The sequence below is a fragment of the Aquarana catesbeiana genome, linkage group LG04, assembly GCF_042186555.1.
Source record: "Aquarana catesbeiana isolate 2022-GZ linkage group LG04, ASM4218655v1, whole genome shotgun sequence".
In the NCBI taxonomy this organism is placed as follows: Eukaryota; Metazoa; Chordata; class Amphibia; order Anura; family Ranidae; genus Aquarana; species Aquarana catesbeiana.
The window spans coordinates 597,162,915-597,190,709 of NC_133327.1; the positions used below are offsets into that span (position 1 = coordinate 597,162,915).

The 27,795-nt window shown below is 43.3% G+C and overlaps 1 protein-coding gene across 1 annotated transcript in view; it reads right to left on the reverse strand.

Moving 5' to 3' along the window:
- Positions 1 to 26,362, reverse strand: part of RAB1A (RAB1A, member RAS oncogene family) — a 70,364-nt gene extending 44,002 nt beyond the window's left edge. The window contains exon 1 of the mRNA XM_073628208.1: positions 26,013 to 26,362. Coding sequence (XP_073484309.1) covers positions 26,013 to 26,035 — 23 coding nt within the window. The 5' untranslated portion in view covers positions 26,036 to 26,362. The remainder of the gene's footprint in view (positions 1 to 26,012) is intronic.
- Between the last annotated feature and the right edge of the window lie 1,433 nt (positions 26,363 to 27,795).

The window sequence follows — 27,795 nt, forward strand, 5'->3', positions numbered from 1 at the left end:
CAGACTCCCTTATAGAAGAAGAGGGCACTCCTCCCGGAGGGTGAAACGTCTAGCATCCTGAAACCTAGGAAACACCACCGAGTTGTTGGCAGAACAGATGTCATATCTTTGAAAGTAGAATTGGCACCATTATGAGAAAGGGCAAAAAACAGGAAGCAGACACCTCTCAGGAACTGGAGCACCCAGCAGACAATGAACATTAGGCAGCGATCAAGCCTGAACACAACAGTCCTCCAAGACTCCACAAAACATATACCATTTAAGCAACCTGCCTGTTCATAAAGGCATTCCCGCTATGCAGGATTTACCTCTGGCCAGCGAGTCTTCCACCTGAAGGAGGCTGGATCGGGCAGGGAGGCAAGTAATAGTCAATCTTCAACTCAGAAGGGAGTAGCTGACCCAAGACCCCAAAAAAAAAAAAACCCCAAAGAACACACCTTGTGCCAATTTTTTTTTTTATTGCTTGAATAAAGTGGGGAAGAAATAGAATCTCTAGGGTCTCTATTTCTAAGTTTAGGGAAATCTCTACACGGACATAGGTGAAAGAAATAGTACTAGGAGCACTTTCCAAAAATAGAATAATTACTTTTAATATCTTTTGTTGCCAAATTTCTTACTTCTAATTCTGCTGACTGACAGGGAACTGAAGTAAAACCTCTATGACTGGGTCACACACCAAAGACCAATGATCTGCCTGAAATTCCACTTTGAAAAGGCTGTTTACATTGGAGGCTTGGTTCATACTGCTGCGACAGCAAAATCGTACAACTTGTGTAGCATCAGTTAAAGTGATGCTAAAGTCTCTTTTTTTTGCCTAAAAATAACAAACATATACTTACAGACAAGAAGTTCCATGAGTTACGAACTAAAAAGGAGACATTGCTGGAAGTGGCAGCAGAGGAGTATGTGGATGCTGGACGTGGGTCCTAGTGAGTGATCTTCACCATCCGAATAATATTCCTATTGTGGTCATCAGCAAGCTTAAAGGCCTTGGCTGGGCTATAGCCACCTGCTTTTTAAGCTTGCCATCCTGTAAGCTCAATCTACAGCTACGGTGGTCGGGCACTTTGTGTGTGCACACTGCGGTGTTTTTATGACCCTTCATGTTTTCAATGGACACTTTTTTGTCTTCATGTCAATTGTTGTGGACCTAATTTTTAGCGCAGCTTCCCCCATTTTATATTATGCTTACCTGCTCTGTGCAGTAGTTTTGCACAGAGCAAACCCGATCCTCCTCTTCTCAGGTCCCTCTTCTGTGCACCTGGCCCCTCCCCCCTGTTGAATGCCCTCATAGCAAGCAGCTTGCTATGGAGGAACCCGAGCCGAGCCGCAGCTCCGTGTGTCCATTCAGACATGGAGCCCCGGCTAGATCCCACCCCCTTTCTCTCATTGGCTCACTGACTGAGCCAGTGGTGCTCCACTGCTAACTCAGCCAATGAGGAGAGTCCCAGTCAGCCGAGTCTCTCCTGCAACATCGCTGGATAGAGATGGGCTCAGGTAAGTATTAGGGGGGGCTGCTGCACACAGGTGTTTTTTTATCTTAATGCATTAAGATAAAAAACCTTCTGCCTTTACAAACCACTTTAAGACCGCTCTCATAAGGAAACATTACATTTGACATGTCATGTGACTTCGGGTCTCACAAGTCAGATTCCATGTGACATTAGTGTGAACCGAGCCTAAGGTTCTCTCACAAAAATTCTTTAAAAAATAAATTTACCTTTAAACTGCAGAAAATGCAAACCACAACCACATAAGATGTTAACAGCTACAAAGAACGGAAAAGAATCATTACATACAGTACATGTAACATGCAAATCTGAAAATTTGTAATGCAGGAGATGTACTCCTAAACCCAGTACAGGTTCCTTGCCATCCAACATACGGAAAATCAGATGTATCGGAGTCTCTCGGAACTACTAATTAAACCTGCTTTAAAAAAAATAAATAAAATATATAGATATAGATATAGATATCTATCATCTGACTAGTAAAAAAAGCAAGCAGAGAGAGAAGTTACATAAAACACAGGCTTCAAAATACAAACCCACCCGCACACCCTGTGAGGGGGAAGGGTTGGCATCAGGAAAGGAAATAAGAGGCAATGGGGCTATACAAAACAACGAAAGTCCTAAAGAGGTTCTAACGTTACTCCACTCTACCCAAATCTAAACAAAGCTGCAAGATTTGCTTGATGACACTAGCAATATATTGATTGTTTCCACTAGTCTTTAAGCCAATTAAACTGTATTGACAGTTTCACATTAAATGGACACTCTACAAAAAGTATAAGTGTAATACATCATTTAGGACAGTAACATTACCATCCATTATTAATTAGATGTCTTACAAGCTGGAGGTGTTATTGGGCCAACCAGTTTGCTATTCTGCCCAATAAAATCCAAAAATGTATAATTTACAATAAATCACAGATGAGGCTTAGCTAATGTAAAGCCATCAATGTTGTGTCTTTAATGCAGGTACTGCAAGACAAACACGTCTAAAAGAATTTTGCCCGGAGTAGGGCTTTAATAGTTGTTTGAAGCCAAGTCGAGGACTTTTTGCATCTCTCATGTGTTGAAAACAGGACATGCACAGAAAAAGGTCAAACACTACATTTCAGCTATAGTTCAATAGTGCAGCGATTAGCAACCCATGATCTCCAGCAATGGTAGATCTACAAGTCCATGTATGCTGTCCTTGTTACTTCAGGGACCATGCTGAAAAGGCCAAGGTCCATCTTTTGAATAAATCAGACTGTAGTTAAGGAGCCACAGGAAAAAAACGTTTTGCAAATGTTAGCTTCGTTTACCACTTGCCGACCTCCTAACTGGGCAAATACTAAACAACATAAAAAATTGCAACCACCATCATTTTACTCTCTAGGGTCTCTGCTAAAAAAACAACTGATTTTTACTTGTAAACAAAAAGTGTCAGAATACACCTGGTTCTTAAATGGTTAAATGCTGTACCTGTGGGCCATAGAGAGCGCACCCAAAGCCTGACTGAAAATCTCCCACTGTAGGGCTCAGTCCCATCCTGCCTAGATTCTAGGACATAAGTTGAGCACTTGCCCCCAGTTATCACAGGAACATCATCTCTTCCTTGTTCAGAACCTGTACTCTGCACTCTCCCTGAAGCAGCAGCTGAACTCAGCACTGCTGCTACAGTGGTAGCAGAATCAGTGCCACCACAAAAAGACCCAAATATTATTGGCTCTCCTAGATTTTACCAGAAAGTTGTGTTTGAGGTGCAAATTTTTCTCTGCATAACCAGGTTTTTGGAGGGGAAAAAAAAAAAGGAAAGGGCTGTGTCCTTTTCTGTTTTTTCGGACCTAAATGTGGTGGATCAGAGGTAGCCTGATGTACAGACAGCAGAGAGTTTATATCCGGCCGCCAATACAGGTCCACCTGTGTCCCCTGGGCACAAACTGACATCTGACAAAAAAAAAAAAAAAAAAAAGGCAATGCAAGCAGAAAGGATAAGTTGCTGTCCACTTGATTGCACGGTGTTTAGTAATTGCTGTGCACACAGCTGGCACTCCACATAATAACCCTATTCAGTAGCGTTATGCAGCTCCAGTCTGTCTGCACTGAACAGAGCCATCAACTGCAGTACAGGTGCACAGACAATCCCTTTCTACAAGATCCAAGAGAAGGAAAAAATTTAATCAGTAAGTTTCTAAACCAGTGACCCACAACCTGTGTCTTGAGAGGTGCATGTGGCTTATTTTGATGCAACTACACACAGTCTCTCAGGGTTTAGTACTGGTTTATCTGAACACCTAATATATTCTCCGTGAGTAAACAGAGAAGGTATAAGCTCGTTAAAAAAACATCAGCATGGGCCGGTTCACACCACATGCAGTCCATAGCGTTTTTTTCTGCATCAAAATAGATCACACCAGTGCAGTCAGTGCCAGGAAAAAAAAAAAGTAGTAGAACATGCTGCATTTTTTCTGAACTGTGCTGGAAGGCAGTAAAATGCATAAAAAAATGCACATGTTCCCATTAAAGGAAAAAAAATAAATAAAAAAAAAAAAAAAAAAAACGTACTATAAAACAGATCAAACACATCAAAAAAGCACATGCAGAAACGCATCTGAACGGTGTTTCTACAGTGTAAACTGGCGCTAACATTTTACACTATTTTTACAATTTTCTTTCATTCATCTGTATTTGCCCTATTTATACAATGCTCAATGTGTTCAGTTGCTGTAGACAATAAACTGGTCTCCACGGCTTTTCAAATATTACAAATTTGGTTGCAATGACCCAAGTCCTATCATGAGGGCATTCAGTAAATCAAAATCAGGTTCAGATGTGTACTAGTTGGAAATACACAATAAGGCTGGCCATACAATTTTCTTGTTCAACTTTTCTTTAGATTTACCAAAACCATATAATTTGAGGTCAAACCTAAACCCTTTCAATTTGTATGCAACCAGGTAGGCCCTTGCGCTACATAGTTAAAGATAAATCTAAAGGAAATTGAATAAGAGAATTGTATAGTGTAGGGCCAGTCTAAGGTTTGTTTTTTTTTTTAAAACACCAGCTTTTGGAAAGCAACAAAGAACAATAGGAACTACTAATCACACATTAAAAGACCACAATTCAAGTGTCAAAATGTCCAATACACACCCAAATACATTGCAAAAATAATCTTACGAACACAAATGCATGAAGAAAGTAGAAATAACGAGCTAAAAGTGGAAACAAAAAACACAATAAGTAACTGACTATATAACAGAAATGTTTCAATCAAATACAGCTGACACCTTATGGACTGCAACAGATGGACAGCAGCCAAAAACCACTACAAGGTGACAGGATAGTAAATGAAAGGCCAGCCTACAGCAACCAGCGGATAAGCATCTGCCTCTTCCTCTCCTCAGTAAATAATTCACGCTACCTAGGAAAAGCGGAAGGCTTTTTGTGTGGAATAAAAAAAAAAAAAAATTAAGATTCCCAAAACATTCGACGACAGTCATTGGAAAGTATTTTAAAATTCCATGTGCTCTTAACATTAGATTTTGGAACAAATGGCCTTTACCAAACAAAAAACACATACGCTGTTCGAAAGATCAGTACCCACAGCATGGACACTTGAGATAACCTCACATAAATAAGGGCAAATAAAAAGCCCCCATAACAGACCATGCACAGTCAGATGCTGGTCATGTTTAAATGCCTGCTTCTGAAACTGCCTATATAGGCCAGTCATCAGAGAAAGAACAACAAATTCAAATTTATCAAGCAAACTATGCGTAGAACACCACTCAGGCCCATTGCAAAGTAGTATTATTATGCTGACCACAGAGCAGGACTTGACAAATGTGCTTTGAATCTAGAAGCCAGCTAAAAAAGTTAGGAGCCATTTTTTGTTTTTAACTAACAAATCTTTTTTTATTTTTATTTTTTTAAGGACAAAACACCTTCTCTTATGTAGCCCTGATGGGTATCTTTATAGATGCAGGACACAGGTTTACACACAGATACCGGTATGTGTAAAAGAATAAAATAAAATAAAAAATTAGCTCTGCTGTGGGTAAATAGCAGAGCTAAATTTTTTGTTTTTTAGATGTTAACCACTTGCCTACCGCACCCCCTTCACCCCCAAGCCAATTTTCAGCGCTGTCGCATTTTGAATGACAATTGTGTGATCACGTAACACTGTACACATAGAATTTCTATAATTTCTTTAGAGACAAATACAGCTTTCTTTGGTGGTATTTATTAACACTTTTATTTTTTTGCTACAAAAACAGAAAAAAAAAAAAAAACCATTAACCACTTCAGCCCGGAAGATTTTAGCTGCTCAATGACCAGGCCATTTTTTGCGATACGGCACTGCGTCACTTTAACTGACAATTGCGCGATTGTGCAACGCTGCACCCAAACAAAATTAATGTCCTTTTTTCCCACAAATAGAGCTTTCTTTTGGTGGTATTTGATCACCCCTGCGCTTTTTATTTTTTGCGCCGATATGTATTCCTCTACATATTTGTGGGGAGGAGGAGGAGAAGAAAAAAAGAAAAAAATAAATAAATAAATATCGCAAAAAGGATATATTGATTGGTTTGCGCAAAAGTTATAGCGCCTACAAAATAGAGGATAGATTTACTGCATTTTTATGATTATTTATTTTTTTGCTAATAATGGCAGTGATCTGCGATATTGCAGCGGACAAATTGGACACTTTTGACACATGTTTAGGACCACTGACAATTATACAGAGACCAGTGCTAGAAAAATGCACTGATTACTGTAAAAATGTCACTGGCAGGGAAGGGGTTAACACTAGGGGCGATCAAGGGGTTAATTGTATTCTCTCACTGTGTTCTAACTGAAGGGGGAAATGGGACTTACTAGGGGAAGAGAGAGATCGCTGTTCATACTTTGTGTATAATATGCACATGGCCTGGGATACCACAGCAGAGCTGACTGCCTGTTTTGAATGTTTTTATAACACTTGCATTGGGTAAGTGAGTTTATTCTCACACATGGGGTATGGGGGATACATCATCTCATATACATATGCGATGCTAACTACCTTGTGCTTTTTGCCTTTGTAATATTAAACAGATGTTAATTCTCACTTGTCAAACCTTGACGAAGGACTTTCCGAAACGCGTCGGTTTAGTGAGACCTACCTCATCTCATGCTTTTTGTCTGGTTTTGTTGCCTTATGTGGTATTCTCTGTCCCATACATGTTTTCCTTGATGCAACTGTTTTTATGTATCATTTATGTCTGATCTAATATGTCACTTGGTGTATTTCTGTACCATGTTTTTGTATTTTGTAATAAAATTTCTTTTTTATCAACTATGAATCTTTTTTGGTAATGCCTTTAAAATCCCACCCCAGGGGAACTAATTGTTCATTTTTCTATAGCATGGGATGTGGCATACCTTCTTTGTTCGCTACTTCTGGTCAGAATCTTTTTGTTGTTTCATACTTTGTGTATAAACGCACAGATCCCGGTTCTTTCAGGGGAGAAGAGACTGATGCTGTGTTCACACACACACAGATCCCGATTCTCGCTCTGTCATGATCGATCGCAGGTGCCCCGCGGTCATCACGCACACCGGGCACTCGCATCGGCTCCGCCCTTAGTGGCCACAATGGGAAGCGAGGTAAGGCAACGTCGATTTGCCCAGCCGAGCCAACCTGCCGCACTAAAACTGTGGCGGCTGGTCGGCAAAGTGGTTCATTTGTTAGAAAATTTTGCAAATAAGTAATTTTTCTTCTTCACTGATGATGCAGCACTAATTATCTGTGTAAATGTGCCCCTGTCAGAATTGCCAGTTATCGGCTCTCATTTCCTTGTTACAGCACGAGGAAAGTACTGCTGATAACCGGCAAGTCCGTTTACAATGTTATCAGCTGTGATTGGACACAGCTAATCACATGGTAAAGGGTCGCTGTGATTAGCTGTGTCTGAATGACACATCGATCACAAAGTGCACCCTGGGGGTGCGTGGGGTTCTAGGAGGACATCAATAGACACCATCCAAGCCCACGGGATCGGCAGCCAGCTGCCCAGCACTGCACGTCTGGGGCATCAGCCATAAAAAGGAATTGCTCGCCTGGGAAAAGGCTGACAAAAGCGCAGGCAACCAGGATTCAATTTCTAGTGGCCATGGCGACCTGATGCCTGGGATTTGTCAAGCTCTGCCACAGAGGGTACTTGGATCACAGGCACAACCAGACTGCCGACAGATTGCGCTTGTTTATGCCTATACAGCTATAAGAGCTGGTTCACACCAGATGCGCTGGGTTGTGCATTCCCAATGCACAGCATTAAATTAAAAAAAAAATAAACACTGTTCATACCAGTGTGCTGCGCTTAAAAAAAAAAAAAAAAAAAAAAAAAAAAAATTAAAAAATAAAGCACAGCACAAAAAAAAAAAAACACAACACACAGCAAAGCAAACTTTTCAGCTTCATAAAGTTTGGCTTTTCTGAGGAGTCATACACCACTTGCTGGCACAAGTTCATGGCTATAGAACTTTGCAAGAGGAAAAATGACCAAAGACTGGAAAAGTTGGACACAAACTGATAAGAATAGTCCAAAATCATCCGATTCTCCATGATCCTAAGCATCTTGAAAAAGGACCGATATGGAAGGAGATTGGTGCCCGACTCACTGACTGTACACACTGGGAGAGCTTCAACAGATCACAGCAGACATGTACAGATGAGTCAACACATTCCTTACAATGTTTTAATCCAAAAAAAAAAAAAAAAAAAAAAAGTGAGCATGTAAAATGCAAATCAACACAGAACGCATTAAAAAAAAAATGCAATACATGAGGTGTGGTGTGAATATACCCCAAGTTAAGGGCAGCCAAAAGCTCTCATGGTTGCAGGGAAAAATAGCAATCAGGCATAATGATCTAACAAAGGCATGGACAATTCTTGGTCGTCATGGTGACTGAAAAACTTCTCTTGTTATCAGAGCTGCAATGTGGGGTCAGATGCTTCCCTGAGAAGCAGACATGCCAACACCAACTCTCTCCACTGAAAGCTGGTTCTTGGCCCAAGCTCACCTCTAGAGGAAGAAGTCTGGGGAAAGATTTGGAAAGGAGGCACTCAGCACCCCAGGGGTTAGTGATTGCTTGCACTGCACGATGCTGCCTGAGGATTGGCTATCTGCACCTGCCTACTTAGTGGCAGCAGACCCACGTTCTGCCCATCAGGTGGGATGCAGGTTGCTGGCAGAGGTGTCAGTGGTATCTCATGATGTACAACAAAAAAGAACCATCTAAGGCTCTGTTAACACTAGTGCACTTATAATGGGACTTGTGACTGAAGTTGCATGACAAATCGAAACCCATTTATTTCAATGGCACTCATTTCAATCCATGTGACTAAAGTCAGTGTCTTTAACCGCTTCAATACAGGGCATTTTCACCCCCTTCCTTCCCAGGCCAATTTTTAGTTTTCAGCGCTGTCGCATTTTAAACGACAATTGCGCGGTCGTGCGACGTTGTACCCAAAAACAATTGATGTCCTTTTTTCCCCCACAAATAGAGCTTTCTTTTGGTGGTATTTGATCACCTCTGCGGTTTTTATTTTTTGCGCTATAAACAAAAGAAGAGCGACAATTTTGAAAAAAAAAAACAATATTTTTTACTTTTTGCTATAATAAATATCCCATTTTTTTAAAAAAAAAACAAATTTTTTCCTCAGTTTCGGCCGATACGTATTCTTCTACATATTTTTGGTAAAAAAAAAAAAAAATTGCAATAAGTGTATATTGATTGGTTTGCGCAAAAGTTATAGCGTCTACAAAATACGGGATAGATTTATGGCATTTTTTTTTTTTTAAATTTATTTATTTTTTTTTTACTAGTAATAGCGGCGATCACGATTTTTTTTTCGTGACTGTGACATTATGGCGGACACATCGGACACTTTTGACACGTTTGGGACCATTCACATTTATACAGCGATCAATGCTATAAAATTGCATTGATTACTGTGTAAATGTGACAGGCAGTGAAGGGGTTAACCTCTAGGGGGACACAAGGGGTTAAATATGTTTCCTAGGGAATGATTCTAACTGTAGGGGGCGGGGACGTACAAGGGGAGGAGACCGATCAGTGTTCCGCTGTACTGGGAACACAGATCGCTCGCCTCTCAACTGACAGGACATGGATCTGTGTGTTTACATACACAGATCCATGGTCCGGCCCGGTTAACAGGCAATTGCGGGTGCCCGGCGGACATCGCGGCCGCCGGGCACACGCAGCGGGTCCCGAGCAACACGGCGAGTGCGTGCCCCCCAGGCCGTTATATGACGTCCACCCAGGATGGGAGATCCCATCTGTGGACGTCATTTGACAATAGCCGGGTAGGGAAGTGGTTAATAAAAGGTTCCAGCAGTACTTTGATGCGACTTTCGTGCCAGATAGTATAATAGGTTGCATGGGAGTCGCAATAGTGTGAACCAAACCTAAATACCAAAGCACACCTGCTGCCCGGTGACATCATATGCATTGCTCAGTTGACTGGCAGAGCTGGGAAGCAGCACCAATCTGAGGCTGTAGTTCCGAGCTCAGCCACGCAGTGACCCCCAACCTGTATCTCTCAAGGAAGCAACTGGAGATCCCTGAAGATGTAAGGAGAACTTGGAGAAAGGACAGGAGGACGATGGCAAGAGGGGTGCCAACCAGTGCCATTCCTACAGAGCCCTGTACTGCAGCCATGACTCTAGTGACAGCGCAAGAGTGACTTCGTAGCTCAGCCATTCAAGCGGCCGCAGCCTGAAAACTCAGAAGACGACCGGGTGAAGATGTCACCGCAGCAGTGAATGTGCCACTGGAGGGCTTAATTTCAAGTCAAGTCTTCATGCCTTTACCTTGCAGGATTTGTTTTTTTAAAACCTTTACTACTTCTTTTATGTATTCCTAAAGCAGACAATGGTTAGACCTCCTGGCAGGTTTTTTGTTGGTTTCCCATTAGGAAAATATTTCTTGACCTCCTGCCCCAATGCACAACAGGAGTGAGAGGAAAACAACTTGTCACGCTGTAATCAATAGGACAGGTGTACCTATTGGAAGATTGGTCATTGGCCTCCAGGACAAAATATATGAGCTGTCATTAACAGAGACAATAAAAAAAACAGACAGCTCCAACTATTCAAAACTCTGAAACTAAAACAGGTCTTTCCCCTTAAACACACTTTAATTGTATTGCATAACTGGCCTGGTTCAAACAACCTGTTCTGTCTGGCTGATCAAGAAAGTTAAGGTAGAGTGAGAAGTCCTTATCTGCATATTTGTTCTGCATTAGTGACTGGGCATTGTAGCTAAAGACATAACAGTCAGGTAATGAGCATTTTCAGGAGAGGTCATTTGTCAGCTCCAGGACCGGTTTTGAAAGATGCTATACTTACCTGATCTGTGCAATAGTATTGCATAAAAAAGTGGCAACCACCAGAATCTATAATTGACCTTTGCAGCAAGGTGCACATGGAAAGAAAATGAGTGCAGGGACACAGGGGATGCCTTCGCTGCCATTGTGCTCTTGCTGGGCATCACATGCATCTATGTGCCCTTAAGGGGTGGGTTCCCTCCAGGCAAACCTGCCCTTAAAGTGATAGTAAAACAAAAAATAAAATAAAAGCACACACCACAAAAAACATGTTATACTTAGCTGCTCTGTGCAGTGGTTCTGCACAGAGCAGTCTTGATCCTCCCCTTCTCAGGTCTCCCACCAGTGCTCCTGGTCCCTCCCTCCTGCCCCTATAGTAAACAGCTTGCAATGGGGGAACCCAAACAGGCTCACTCCTGAGCTGCAGCTCTGCATGTCCACTTACACACAGAGTCATGGCTTGGGCCCACCCCCTCTCCTCATTGGCTGTGATTGACAGCAGCGGGTGCCAATGGCCCCCGCTGCTGTCCTAGCCAATGAGGAGGGAGAGTCCCCTGAGAGCCATTTTTTTTTCTTAATGTAAGAAATGCATTAAAGCGGAGTTGCACTCATTTATCTATTTATTAACAGTCAGCAGCTACAAAAAGTGTATCTGCTGAACTAACACACACTCACCTGTCCCACGATCTAGCAATGCGGTCGCCCGAAGCCTCGGTTCTCTCCCACGTGACGGCATCACTAGTGTGGGCACCCAGCTGTGACAGCTTGAGGCTCCACAGCCGGGAACCTGTCAAAACTAGGTACCCACTCCCCCCCCCCCACCCCCAAAATGATGTGGCATATTCAGTGGGTTAGGAGTCCTTAAAGCGGAAGTTACACTTTTGAGTGGCACTCCGCTTCAAGGTAAAAAAAAATAAAAATAAAAGCTGTTTAGGTTTAGACTCTTAGAACCACTTTAATGTTCTGTACTTTTATTTTCAGATATTGAAGTCTATTCAAAAATTAATAGAACAAAGGTTTTTCCCTTACCTTTTGGTTAATATGTATCCTTTCAGCTACTTATGTAGACGTATGCAGGTTATATAGTAATGGCTCCTAGGTTTTTAACCACTTGCCACCCGTCCACCAACATATGACAGCTGGGCAGTGCGGCTCTCGTTCTGGGTGGACGTCATATGACAACCTCCCAAAACGGCAGCTCTCGCACACCTAGTGCGGCGGCCGCACCGTGTTGCTGGGACACAGCACGACCCCGATCCGTGTAAAGAGCCACGGCCCTTTACCCATGTGATCAACTGTGTCCAATCACAGCCAGTCACATGTAAACACAGAGATGCCAGTAATCGGCGCTCCTCGCCTCACACTGAAAGTGTGAGGAGAGCCGATCAGCGGCATCTCCTCACAGGGGACATCTAGGTATGTAATCAGGGGACTGATCATCAGTGCCCTGATTATAATTAAATGCCCACAAGTGCCAGCAATCAGTGGCTATTAGTGATGCCAGTCAGTGCTGGCTATTACTGCTGCCCATCAATGCCACCAATCTGTGCCGCCTGTGCCCACCAGTGCCACCCATTAGTGCTGAAAGCTGAAAAATGGCTTGGGCAGGAAGGGGTTTAGGTGCCCTGTATTGAGGTGGTTAAAGTTAGTTCCTAGGTCTGGGTGAAATCGGGCCAGGCCCGATCTAATCAACCCATAACTCTCAAACTGGTGATGGATTAAAAGATCAAAATTATCAAGAGCAGGCAATGTTCTTCTAATATGTATGGTTTTCAAGGCAAAAGTAGACATGAGTATTTTTTATTCTCAGGGGCCAATACCTCTCAGAAAACATCAGGTTTAGCAAGCACTTCTGAAATCTCAAGCCGCTTTTCCAAATAACTCAAAAGGCTCTTCAGCTCCAGCCTGGAAGTCCTAAATACTTAAGGGTGGGCAAATCTTAACAATTAGATGCGTGCACCCATGAGTTTTCCCAAGCCAAGCTTAAAATCACTTGTGAATGGTCCCTCAGTGACCCATCAATATTTTAGTATAAGAACATGGAACAGAAACCGGAAGGGAAAATATTAATTCCATTAAACATTCACCTCCAGACTGTTCCTTGGCTCCACTATCGATAGAGTAGCGCTCAAGGTGCTGTGGCTGCAAATGCAAGCTCTGGGTTTTGTGCTCATACAGGGTTCATCTCCCTCTCTCATCTACACACAAGAGAATTAGAAAGCCACACAACCAATATAGTAACATAATTGGTAAAACTTTGAAGAACGCTGATCTCCCGCTAGTTAATACCCCCTCACAGGCATTTACACAAATATTAATTATCCTATTATCTCAGGGCTTGACACATTGGCTTTGACTCTAGGAGCCAGCTAAAAAAGTTAGGAGCCAATTTTTTTTTAACAAAGCTTTATTTTCAAAAAAAAGACTATAAATTTAACAGAGCAAAAAGTTAATTTTGGTTGAAAAATTTGGTTGAAAAATAAGTAATTTTTCTTCTCTACTAATGTGCAGCGATCAGTGTAAATGTGCCCATCAGATTTGCCGGTTAACAGCTCTCATTTCCTCACGCTGTGACAGTGTGTGAGGAAAGTACTGCCGAAGTCTGTTTACAGCGTGATCAGCTGTGATTGGACACAGTGATCAGAGCGCGCCTAATGTGCTCCGTGGTGGTGGCACAAGGGGGGGGGGGGGTTTAGGAGGAAGTCAATGGATGCCCAGGGCTAGTCAACCATGTGGTCAGCAACCAGCTGCCTGATGCCCAGAACTGCATGTCTGGGGAATCAGGCAATAGGAATTGCTCAGTGATGGGAATAAGCTGACAAAAGCCCCAGAGCCAGGACCCAATTTGTAGCCATGGCATGCTGGGTTTTGTCGAGCCCTGTATTAGCTGCTTTTACTGTCCAATCAGAATTTGCTGACATCATTAGGTGTGACCAGTGTCTCTCAGCTCTAGTCTTAAACAATATTAGAAGATCTTCTTGACTTTGTTAATCCCATGCAAATGATTTAATAGAGGTCATAACCGCAGTCATAACTGAGAAAAAAAATTCTGATATGAGGTCTGAGTTAGAGGGGGTATCTGAGAACAAAGAATTATTGGGATAAAATCGGGACAGTCTTCGTATGACAGTCTACATATTTATAAGAGGTCATTAAGCATGTCGAAATATTAACTTGCAAATTCTACAAAAGCTGCAGATCGTTATTCATTTAGATTTTTTATAGGTCCGCTTCGCTTTAAATCCAGCTAGGTAAACACTGCTTGACATTTAGATTCCATATTCTGCCATCTAGAATTATATCCCAGCTTAACACCCAACATGCATTCCTGACATCTGCATGGTTCAATATGAAAAAGTGCTGAGCAAAACAACAGCTTCTCACTACATGCAAATGAAAAGGATGCAGCAACAATGCAACCCCAAATAATCTGTAGTGGTGCTCCTGGCAGGAGGAATGTCACATGGTAATTATACACCAACCAACATTATGTCAAAATCAGCTTAATTGGGCATAATTTTTTTTTTTTTTTTTGAAGAGCTAGTCCACGGGTATCTTGATCAAAATTATTTTAAAACTACCCTGGTAAATCCAGTGAAATTCTCGGCTTTATGTCTGCAAGTGCTAAAGAATTCCTGCAAACACCATGAATTAAGATACTGTGAAGAATAGGATGATAATCTATATCATGTCAGTTTTAGAGATTTCAGAAAACATACTGATGATGCATTCAGGGTACAAAGTCTGAGAAGGTGTAACATGTCACTTATTTCATCAATAATACATTAAAGGCACAACATGTAGCTGGGGAACAGAGGAACTCTGAACCTTTTCCTTACACAAAGCACTTAACATTTTTAAAATGCAGGCTGCAAAACAACAGCAAAGTATTAGGAGCTCGGCAGTGCACTGCTAGGCAACAGGCCAGTCTTTTCTGCTGCATTTCTATTTCAAATTATTCAAAAGCAATATCATTTACCAACATCCACCTTCTGGCATGGACTGAACAATGGGCTTGTTAGTATGCTAACCTGATGCATTTTACTACTTCTCTGCTACAAAGGAAGCTTGGGAAGCAGATGCACACCGTGGGACAGAGGGAAAAGTCAAAGAAAGCAAACAGAAATAAAAATATTAAAAATTGCTCTATTTAGAAGTTCCAGGCCGCTGCGATAGTGTGTCTGCTGTACAAATGGAACTAAAATGTCACCATCAAAGTGCAGCAAAGCATGACTTCTAGGTTTTCTGTTGAAGGATTCCTCCCTCTGCACAGCAGCAGCATCCTGGAATAAAAAGGAGAACGCTGCAAACATGTATAAAAAAGGGTAACGTGCCATTTTTTCAGTTTACAAAATAGATCCATCAAATCAAAAAATGTATCACGTTGTGTTATGTATTTGAGTCAATACTAAAAACACAGCTTGGGCCTCACGGACATTTCAAATTCTTTTATACACTTCTAACTTGGATCGAAAAGACAACCAGGGTTTCTTTGCAGACCCTTCAATACAACCAATTCAAAAAGATTTGTTCATCTTTCCAGTTTGCAATTGCAGTCTTCAGAAACAGGCGGCATATAGGGCATATCACAGAACCCTGAATTCTAGGTTAAGTTTTATATCTTAAGCCCAGTATACACTATTAAAAAAATAGGAAGAACAATTGCCTGGTTTTCCTCCCCTTTCACAGCAAGTTGAAACAGAGAATAGTACGAAATGTACAAAAACTCTCGTACGACAAAGGCTTTTTTGTCGTTGTTTACGATCCTGCACAGTCTTTGGTATCCGATTAAAAAAAAAAAGTACACATTAAATGAAAAGCGTTAGTTCTGTTCCCGAACGAGAGAAAAAAAAATTTGGAGTTTGTCACTTCGGAGATTTCCGTATGGAAAGTTTGAATCGGTTATTGAAAGTTGTGAACACACTAAACGAAAAAATAACAATGGTGCCTCTTACAGAATTTTTTCCCCGATTTTCTCATAGCGTGTACACAGCTTTAGAGAACATTGTTCATATATTGTTGCCTTCTAAAGCACTATTCTAAGAATGATGACAAAATAGCATGTACAGGGGTGAGCATAGAGTTAATGAGCCTTTTTATAGATAGAAAGTTTTCATCAAAAGCCTAAAACCTAAAATGTAGACTGCAGTGGGGGAGAAGGCCTAGGGGCATAAAAATCACAAGTCACTCATTCAGAGTGAAAACCATAAAACACGCATATTTTTGTGGTTTGCTAGAAATACTACAGAATTCTTTTACAATTCTATAAAACACAGAAAGCTGTCAGTAATCTGACAGAGAAAATTAGCAACAATCCATGTGACAAACTAAAACATGCAATCAACTTATCCCGCAGCTGACTACAATAATGCCATCTAGTTTCTATACAGAATGCAGAAAACTTAATGGTACTGAAGAAAAAAAAATAAAATAATGAGTTTTAAAGAAATGCTCAGCAGGAAAAAATAAAAAAAAAAAAAAAAAGGGAAGAGAAGGAGCTGTTGTCCTAATAAACTGGGTTTCTGGATTAATTTTTAGGGAATAAAAGATGCCAATATGTAAAGTGCCTTGAAAAATAATTCATACCTCTTGAAATTTTCCACATTTTGAAATGTTACAACCAAAAATGTTATTGTATTTTATTAGGATTTTATGTGATAGACCAACACACAGCGACACATAATTGTGAAGTGGAAGCAAAATGATACATTGTTTTCAAAATAGTTTACAAATAAAATGTGAAGTGTGGCGTACATTTGTATTCAGCCCCCGAGTCAATACTTTGTAGAACCACCTTTCACTGCAATTACAGCTGCAAGTCTTTTCGGGGATGTCTCTACCAGCTTTGAGTTACATTTTTGGTCATTCTTTGCAAAATAACTCAAACTTTGTCAGATTGGAAAGCAGTTTTCAAGTCTTGCCACAGATTCTCAATTGGATTGAGGTGTGGACTTTGACTGGGCCATTCTAACACATGAATGTTTTAATATAAACCATTCCATTAAAGCTCTGGCTGTATGTTTAGGCTACTTTCACACTGAGGCGCTTTACAGGCGCTATAGCGCTAAAAATAGCGCCTCTCCTGTCACTCCAGTGTGAAAGCCATTGGGCTTTCACACTGGAGCGGTGCGCTGACAGGACGCTAAAAAAAGTCCTGCAAGCAGCATCTTTGAGGTGCATTAGGAGCGGTGTATACACCGCTCCTAACGCGGCCCTGCCCATTGAAACCAACGGGCAGCGGCGCTTTTAACCATTTTTCAGCCACTAGCGGGGGTTAAAAGCGTCCCGCTAGCTTTTGAAAACCCGCCGATGCCCCAGTGTAAAAGTCCCCCTAGGGTCGTTGGCCTGCTGGAAGGTGAACCTCCGCCCCAGTCTCAAGTCTTTTGCAGACTAACAGGTTTTCTTCTACGCTTGCCCTGTATTTGGCTCCATCCCTCTTCCCATCAACTCTGACCAGCTTCCCTGTCCCTGCTGAAGAAAAGCATCCCCACAACATGATGCTGCCGCCACAATGTTTCATGGTGGGAATGGTATGTTCAGGGTGATGTGCAGTATTCATTTTCCCCCACACATAGGGTTTGGCTTTTAGGCCAAAAAGTAAAATTTTGGTCTCATCTGATCAGAGCACCTTCTTCCACGTTTGCTGTGTCCTCCACAAAGCTGATCGCAAACGGGACTTCTTATGGCTTTATTTCAACAATGGCTTTCTTCTTACCACTCCTCCATAAAGGTCAGATTTGTGGAGTGCACGACTAATAGTTTTGTGGACAAATTCTCCCACCTGAGCTGTGGATCTCTGCAGCTCCTCCAGAGTTACCATGTCTTGGTAGGTTTACAGATGTGCTATACTCTATTTTCGGATGATGGATTGAATAGTGCTCTGTGAGATGTTCAAAGCTTGGAATATTATTTTTTAACCTAACCCCGCTTTAAAACTTCTCCACAACTTTATCCCTGACCTGTCTGGTGTGTTTCCCTGGCCTTCATCATGCAGTTTGTTAACTAAAATTCTTTAACAAACCTGTGAGGGCTTCACAGAACAGCGGTATTTATGCTAATAAATTACACACAGGTGGACTATTAATTAGGTGACTTCTGAAGGCAATTGGTTCCACTAGATTTTAGTAGCAGAGTAAAAGGGAGCTGAATACAAATCCACGCAAAGCTTTTTAAATATTTGTAAAAAATTTGGAAAACCATATAATTTTCCTTTTACTAAAATCTAAAAAATTACTTAACCAGGACTATGGCTAAAGTAAATCCAGAGCCCCATTACTTAAGCAAAGCATAAGGCAATGGGCAATAAAGAGAATAGACAAAAGTCCAAATTCACTAACAAAATAGCAGGAGCCTAAACCTTTTGTAGCATTATTTTATTACTTGATAAAAAGCCAGTAATACTGGCATTTATATGTATTTTTTGTTATTTGTTATTTGTTTCAGTACTAAACTGAAATAAACAATCCTGAAAAAATAAACCCAATGTATCTGGCCGGCTAAAAAATGGTGGATGGAAAATCATGTTCTGCCAGCCTGGAAAAACAAGCTGAAGAAAAATACTGAACTTTACTAACCCTTGCTCTGTAGTTATTAGAACTGCTGCATACTGGGACCTGAATAAAAAGGTTCACTTCACAGAACACAAGCTAAAACAAAATACTGGAATAAATAAATGAAAATTACTTACTCTATGGAATTATCCCCCAATAGTGTCTAAATGTCTCTAGATTTCTAAAAGGAAGTGATAACGGCAGCTCCAGGCAGCAGATTGCGAAACCAGCAGTAATGTGTTTTGTAAGAACCATGTGACACACACATGACTCGCTGCTAAACGGAAGGCTGGCTGTGGATTCATTCACAGCCCACAGAGGACACATTTATTAGCAACAGCAAACAGTCTACCTCTATCTTCACAGAACAATGTTAAAACAGAAAACCTCCAGCACTGCAGTGTATTTATAGAGCCGGTATAATTCTCTCTGTAATAGGACTGCCACTTGCTGTAGATACAAAACCTACATCATCATGCCGACATCTGAAACTGAAATAACTGTTTGGTTTCTGTTTCCATATTGTCTGTCTTTCTGCTAGATAGATCCTTTGTGGCTCAATACCTCAGTCCATGGTGATCACTCAATCTATAGTGATCAATCTAGAACCCAGACAGCTAACGTTGGGTACTATAAATTGCAATTACGAACCATGTAGGTATAATTAACTCCTACTGAAATACACCATCGGCTCACCCAGCCATCCCAGGCCAGAATTAAGGTGGGTGAGGCTGGGGAAGATCTTTCTTCAAATGATACTTGAGAACAGCGAGCATTTTCCTGTTCATCATTCTCCACAATGAGAAAAGGGCTTTTACTTTGACACCACCACCCAAAACCTATATGACAGCTGTCATATACCACCAGGTTGCAGCTACTGATCAAGTACAGGCCCACCCTACACAACTAATGGATCACGTAAATCCTTTAGTTATAACAAAACAAACATAAGAAATCATATCAAAAAGGACATCTGTCAAACTTCAGAGCAGTGCGAGGCCCAACGTTTCACTGCTAATTAACCTGGTCTATATTACGCATGGGAAAGCTGCAGGTCTCCAAAAAGAAATGTACCAACATTTATCAGGTCATCCTAGGACATGTAGCCACCACCAGGAGGCTTACATGGCCACTATGCCTTTAAGCAAACTTAAAGGTGACTTGTTCCAAAATATCTCTTTGCCCATTGTATAGCTTCTCCTCCTTAATACGACAGATCTTCAAAATGTTTCCACACTTGTTATATTTAATAGAGTTAAAAAAAAATTTTTTTTTTTAAAGTGTGGAAACTTTTTGAAGAACACTCATAATAAGCAACACTTTTGGATTTGTATAACCTATTTTTGTATTCATGATCCACTCTGCCCCCATTCTGCCCTAGACAAGGACTTTAGCCTGCTCCTTTATTGGATAACCCAGAAGGAATCATATGAAGTATACAGCACTTAGGAGGAAGGACCCAGAGATGTGTTAATCGGAAGGGGCTGGCTACAAGAACCCGGAAGGGACAGCCGACCCCCATGACGTCTGGCAGGACAATGGCGGTGCAAGACAAAGCTGGATTCGCTGGGTGTGTTAGTATGTTTAGTATGGTCAACCCAGCATAAAAAGGTTAGGAGGGCATGAATTAAAAAAAAAATAAATTAAAGCAGGGGAATGAAATTCCTCTTTAAATAACTGAAACCATCTACAGTACAACAAATAAAGCGCCTTAATGAATTAAAAATACCATTGAAAAACTGCTCACATGAAAAGGTTTTAATGCTGAAGCGTTAACTTAAGCACAACACATCTGAAATGGCTGAGAAACAATATTGATATTACACATGTTCCTGCTTCTGAAGTATCCAATGCACCTAGTGGTTTCATGGTTACTTTTTATAGGAGGACCAAGTTTAAGATCATTTGGGGACAATCTAATGACCACAAAATTTGGAGGAGCTTAAAAATACCAGAATCACAGCCAGGCAGCATCCTGAGACTTTTATACCTTTAATGCGATCCTCAAAGGGGTTGTAAAGGAAGACTTTTTATTTAACCTCAATGCATTCTCTGCAGAAAATCTGTAAGGTGAACTTATATTGGACCCCCTCGTCCCGTGATCCCCCACTGTCAGGCACCAGGGATTTGAAATCCTCCTGGATTTCTCTCCTCTCCTCCAGCACTGACAGGATAGGCTAGAGGGAGTCTGATTGGTCAGTGCCGTCCACGAGACAGTGCTGACCAATTAGAATGCCTCCTATCCATACACTGAGAGGTACTGATAGAAGATTAAGCAGTGGGGATTTCAAATCACTGGACTGGTGAAGCGACGTCCCAGTGTGAGGGGGATCGTGGGACTCCTCTGTATGGCGGGACTGGGGGGGGTTGGGGAGGGGGTCCAGTGTAAGTTCACCCTACAGATTTTCTGTAAAGGTGAACTTACACTTTAAAGTGGAGTTCCACCCAAAAGTGGAACGTCTGCTCATTTGTCTCCTCCACCCCTCCGGCACCACATTTTGCAACTTACAGGGGGGGGGGGACAGGTATCCTGTCCCCACTTCCGGGCAGTGGCGAATTACATCAGAGGCTCGACTCCCTCCTCCTTCCCCCACCGCCGAGCCAGTAGGAGAGCGCAGCGGTGCCTCCTGCATGCTCAGTAGAGACCAGGCGTGAAGCCATAACGCTGCACTGCCAGGTTCCCTTACAGGCAATGGCGGCAGCATCTGACGGAAACAGCCGCAGTGCCGACATCGCTGGACTGCAGGACAGGCAAGTGTCCTATTGTTAAAAGTCAGCAGCTGCAGTATGTGTAGCTGCTGGCTTTTAATTTTTGCAGGGGTGGGCGGACCTCCGCTTTTTTACCTTAAAAACACCTGTATTCAGCTCCCTAAATACTTACCTGAGCCCGATTCAGTGCTGTGCCAAGAGCAGAGGTTCTCTCCTCTCCCGTCCCTAACTGGACATGGAAGCAGCAGCAGGAGTCATTTGTTCCTGCTGCTGTCAGTCAAAGCCTGTGACTGGAGAGCAGGGGGCAAGGCCTAGCCACACTGTGTGTTGCAATGGACACACAGAGCCCAGCTTCAGCTCGCAGGAGTGCCCCTGTAGCAAGTGGCTTTCTATGGGGGCAATCGGAAAAGGGGGGGGGCCACAAGGGGACCCAAGAGAGGTTCAGGGCTTTTCTTTGCAAAACCACTGCACAGTGCAGGCAAGTTTGTCATTTTTGTATTTATTTTTTTAAAGTTACATTTACAATTAATAGCTAGAACTAAAAACCACTGTTTGACTGGGTTAATCATTTTCAACAGGCCGTACAAAATGAGTGACAATTACATAAAAGGTCTGTAAGAGGCAAAGGATGCAATGTATTCTTATACCTCAAAAAGGCCCCGCGTATTGCAGGCTGCCAATGTCCAATTGATGAAAACACCATATTAGAAAGGTGTAGTTGGTCTTTTAAACACAGCTTACAACAAAAGACTTCTCTGGCCAAGCTACAAGCACTGGTGCTGATGCTGTTGGAAGGACTACTGGCAATATGTGCAACCACTTAACTACTCAGCAGCAGGAAGGCCTAAGGCCTCCAAAAAATGAAAATCATTCTATACTTCCATAATTATTACAAAGAACGATTGCTAATCTCTTACCCAGGCAGTTCAAATACAACTGAAAAAATAATAATCTTGATTGATAAGCATCAAAGGCTTCCATCAGCAAAACAAAGCAGTGACTATGACAACACATTCTAAAAAGGGAAAGATGATAGAGTATGGCCGATTAACAGGTAAAATACAAACGTATAAAGGGAAAGAGGCAGACCTAATATGAGATGGAAAACAGGGTGGGAAAAAAAAAAAAATATAAATATATATTTTTTTTTTTATTTATATATTTTTTTTTTTTTTTGAAAGCGAGGACGGTAGTGGATATCACCTAGGATCTTTATAGCTCTAGGTAAATGCACAGACATTGCTGCCCTCCAAAGGTCAGGGGACACCCAATGGAAATACTGTAGAAAAAAAATGAAGAGAGGGTGCACCAACCTTGCGCATTACCCAGATAGTATTTATTAATACGAAATAAAAGAAATATACTCGCAAACAATTCAGTCATAAAAGCATATCAAAGTCCACAATGGACACAAAGTGGCCGGGTCATTGGGACCGTGTCCAACACGCCAGAGAACCTTCCAGGTGTCTGATGCGTTTCAAGGGGAGATCCCTTTTCCTCAGTATGTTTTCATCGGTTCTGATATCGCCGTTTTACTTACCTGACAGCTTATTATTTTAATTAGGAAACCTTCATTTTGTTATCAAATATTAAAGATTCTAACTACCAGCAAGAATGAATCCTTACATTTAAAGAACACCTGTCATTTCAGATCAATCATGGCAGCTCCTGTTAGTGGGCATCCACTCACCTGCTGCCGCCACATCCCTCAACCTGTTGTGTCACTGCCGCATCATCAGCCCTCCCATTAAAGTGAATGGGACTGCCGGTAAGTCAACAGCGGATCAGAGGAGGAGCCGCTGCATTTTATGCTGTCAGCCTGGCAAAATTCTGCCTACTGAGAAACTACAAGTGCCAGAATGACCAGCGTTACACCAGCTGGCAGGACTTGCAGGCTCTTGTAATGTCCCAAAATCTGGAGGCTCCTTACAGAGAAAATTCACCCGCCACCCCCCAAAAAACAGTTAATATGCCCTTTACATCATCTTCTTTCTATAATGCATACCTATACTTACAAGCCCAGTGGATCCAGCGCTGCTGTCACTTCCGGCCGATATTGAACCGCTTTATGTGTAAACCTTGCCCACCCTTTTCATTTAAGATAGTAAAAGAATAAAACCCCAGTTTTATTTGGGCCTATGTCTTCCTTTAGGCAGATTTGTCCTAACTTCCTGTCTTATACACACACACACACACACACACACACACACACACACACCAGGTAGGAAAACTCCAATATTCCTGTGAGAGTTAAAACTTTTGTACCCATAGGAAGATTCCCCCCTTGATTGCTGTTCTGGCGACAGCTCAAAATGTAGGATTGTTTCTCAATTTCAGTGAAAGTGGTCATAAGTACAGAGTGAATCTTCATCAACAGAGTAAAATAAATCCAACAGGTGTTCTAAATATTCCAAGCTCCATCCAAATCTAAAACTAAGAAAAAGTGTTTGCTTCCAAAATTGCTCTAACAGGGTAGACAACCTCAGCACTTCAGTTGTTGTGAAACTACAAGTCCCATGAGGCATTGCAGGGTTCTGACAGCCACAGGTATGACTCCCAGAGGAAGCAGGGGCATGACGGGTAGATTCACCACAGCTGGGGTGTCCAGGTTTCCTACTCCTGCGTTATAAGGTAGCCATAGACATAAAATGTTACAGTATGGGCATAGAAGTAAGCTACAGGACAGCCACAGATGTAAGATGCTATAATATTTAACTGCTGTTGACATCTTAGATCTATGGTTATCTAACCGCATTTAAGGTCTATGGTCATCTTGTTGCATCTAACATCTATGGTCATCTTATAAGATGGCTACAGTCGTAATATGTTCTAAGATGGCCATAGATCTAAGATTCTATAGGTTGGATAAAGCTGTGTGATAAGATAGTCATAGATGTATCCTAAACAATGGTCTTAGACATAAGATGGTCACAGACATAGGATGTAAAAGGATGGCCGTAGACTTAAAGGAGAAGTCCAGCTAAAACTCTTTGGCTGGACTTCTCCTATGGATCACAAGAGTGCAATTCGTTTTGCACTCCTGTGATGCGTTTTCAGCAGAGAACGGACTGAAGTCCGCCCTCTGCTGACATCACGGATATTAGTCCAGGCACCGCGTCATCCCGACAATGGGAGATTGGATCTGCCAGGTGCCTGGACTGATACCCCTCTCAGCGAGTTGCTGAGAGACTGAGCCGGCCGCTCCGCCCCCTCCACAGCTCAGCGCTCCAATGAGTGAGGAGGGAGCAGAGAGCTGGGACTGACAGTCTGCAGTTCTCTGCTCGGGGAACTGTCAGAACCGAGCGATCGGCGATATTTGATCGCCTGGTTCTCAGTGCAGAGGTGCCAAGGGACAGATGCTGCATCCACCGAGGCAAGTGCGATTCTAAAAATAAAAAAAAAATAAAAAAATTAAACCCATACTTCTCTTTTAAGACCCTATAAGTTTATCATTGATGTAATCTAGAAGATGGCTATGGAGGCAAGATACTTTATGATAGCTATAGACAACAGATGTGATAGGACAGCCTAGGACACACAATGCTGATGGTTCAGATGAGGTTCTGATTGCCATGTCTCTGAATGACAGTGCAGACACATGCTGCCATGACATGGGAGCAGACACACAGACAGGATATAGGAGGTGAGATATGAGGGGTACAGGAAGGAACAAACCATCTATATGGAGGGGGTGGGGGTCTGACAGACAAGGTATAGGGAGCGGGTGAGATATGAGTCGTACAGGAAGGAATAAATCATGTCCATGGAAGGGGGGGGGGGGGGTTTGACATACAGACAGGGTATAGGGGGGGGGGGTGATATATGAGAGGTACAAGAAGGAATGAACCACCTCCATAGAGGAGGGTCTGACATACAGACAGGGTACAGGAAGGAATAAACCATTTATATGGAGGGGGGGTCTAAGATACAGATGGTGTATAGGAGGTGAGATACGAGGGGTACAAGAAGGAATGAACCGTCTCTCCATGGAGGGGGCTACGACATCCAGACAGGGAATAGGGGGTGAGATATGAGGGGTACAAGAAGGAATGAACCATCACCATGAAGAGGGGTCTGACATCCAGACAGGGAATAGGGGGTGAGATATGTGGGGTACAGGAAGGAATAAACCATGTCCATAGACCGGGGGGGGGTGACATACAGACAGTGTATAGGAGGTGAGATATGAGGGGTACAAGAAGGAATGAACCATCTCTGTGGACGGGGGGGGATATGAGGGGTACAAGAAGGAATGAACCATCTCCGTGGACGGGGGGGGGGAAATGAGGGGTACAAGAAGGAATGAACCATCTCCGTGGACGGGGGGGGGGGAAATGAGGGGTACAAGAAGGAATGAACCATCTCCGTGGACGGGGGGGGGGGGATATGAGGGGTACAAGAAGGAATGAACCATCTCCGTGGACGGGGGGGGGGGGATATGAGGGGTACAAGAAGGAATGAACCATCACCATAAAGAGGGGTCTGACATCCAGACAGGGAATAGGGGGTGAGATATGTGAGGTACAGGAAGGAATGAACCATCACCATGGAGGAAGGGGGTGTCTGACATACAGGAAATGAAGGGAGGAGTACATGAGGAAATCCTGGCCACGTCTCTGGCAGAGCTGGGATTTATGGTATAGAAGAACTACAAGTACCAGCACCCTTCTGTATACACTGTTGTGAGGACATGCTGGGCCTTGTAGTGCCTCTATAGATGGTGACAATGGCCCTGTGTGTATCCCCTGAGTAGATGAGGAGTAGCAGTGTGTGTAGGATGGTCTCCCCTCCCTCCAGTGACAATGACAGAGCAGGTATCAGACAGAGGCCTCCCCCGGCCTGGCCCCGGATGTCCCCCCACATCATACTCACTACTCGGGATTCATGCTGGACATGTCACTGTTCTCTCCACCGCTTCTGCAGAATCACAACACACCGAACACCGGAGACCCTCCGCCTCGCCAACCAAACCCGGGTCCAGGGGACAAATGGAAAGTAAAGCGGCGGACCGAAGCTCCACAGAAGGTTCCAGAGACAAACCTGCGATCTAATAATAAGAACGAATTCTTCCCCCCAGCAGCCCAGGAACTACCCCCCAAATACCAGCACAGCCGCCGCAAGCCCGAGCTCTCTGTAACCCCAAAATGGCTGCCGGCCCAAACCAGGAAATAGTGAATACTCCAACTCAGGAAGGCTTCGCACTGGCGACAGAAGGCCGGCCCCGCGCTGCACCCTGGGAGATGTAGTCCTACAGCGCCCGTACACGCCGTCCCGGAGTTATGGAAGATGGGCGGGGAGAAACTTCATTTCCCAGAGAGCCGCAGTCATTCCGCGCCTGCGCAGGGGGAACCATCACCCCTCCCCTGTGTGCGGCCCCTCCCTCTCCTTGTCCTGGTTCCTGGAGGGGTAGCTCCGGCTCCCCCTAGCGGAATCTGCTGGCTTGGGCTGACGTCACCACTGAAACGTGGCAGCTGCCGGGCAGGTCCAGGGATAAGCCGGGTCCAGTCACAGGGAGAGGAGGAGGGGAGAGCTGATAAGGAGTACGGTACAGGGGACCTCTGTGACGCTGGGCTCTGTAGAGGTGTCGGAGGGTGACATCATATGTGACTGGATGATTGCAACAACCCTGACTAGGATAGGAAGTCATCATCCCACATTCACCCAGGCGCCTGATCAATGACTAGTGTGCAGATCAGCAGACCTCCTTCCATTACCAACCTACATCATTGTCAGAAAAAATCACCAGAGGGCACCTGTACTGGAGCAATCCTCTTCCCTTCATTGGAGGACACAGCATAGATCTTGATCTCTGACCATTGGGTTATGGCACCACATTCAGGAGTAGCATCAGTGGCGGCTGGTGCTCCATTTTGGGGGGGCGGCAAACAAACCACCCAAAACTCCTCCCCCGGGTCGGTCGCCCCCCCGTCGCTCGTCCGTCCTCCTGCCCCACCAGCCCCGCACTTACCCCTGCGGGGACCGGAGACCAGGGAAGTCAAACCGAAGTGTCAGGTGCGCCTGGATGATGTGGGAGGAAGGAGACTGGAAGCCCATTCTTCTCCTCTCGGCCAATCAGGTCTCAGGACCTGCTTCCTGATTGGTCGGGAGGAGAATCAGGAAGACAATAGCAGATATTAATTCGCTATTGTCACACAAGTGGGTGGGCTCACTGCGCCCCGAGCTCACCCTTTTTGAAGCCAATTAGAGCCTCCGGCTCTAATCACATGCTTGGAAAAAAAAAAAAAAAACATTGGAATCAATGCGTCTGGTGCCCTGCATGTAAAATTGGTGCTGGGCGCATGGATTAGGGGGTCAGCGCCCCTAATGAGAGGCCGCCACTGAGTAGGACACTAAGGGTGGCTAGTGATAGTGACCAAACCCCCAAGTGCCAGACACAGCGCAATTTAAGTGCACTGCTGCCTGGTTCATCTGCTATCCGCAAGAGTCACTTCTGACAAGTTTTTCTGATGCCAAGCGAAAAAAGGTGACAGGGCACACAGCCTGTGATTGACAGCCTCAGCTCTGTTCCTGTGTGCTGTGTGGAGGGGGGTGTGTCCCTTCCCCCCAGAAATCACTGAGCACTGCACAGAGTGGCCCCGATCATCCTCTTCTGGGGTCCCCTGGTGGCTCTCGAGGCTCCTCCCCACATCAGATA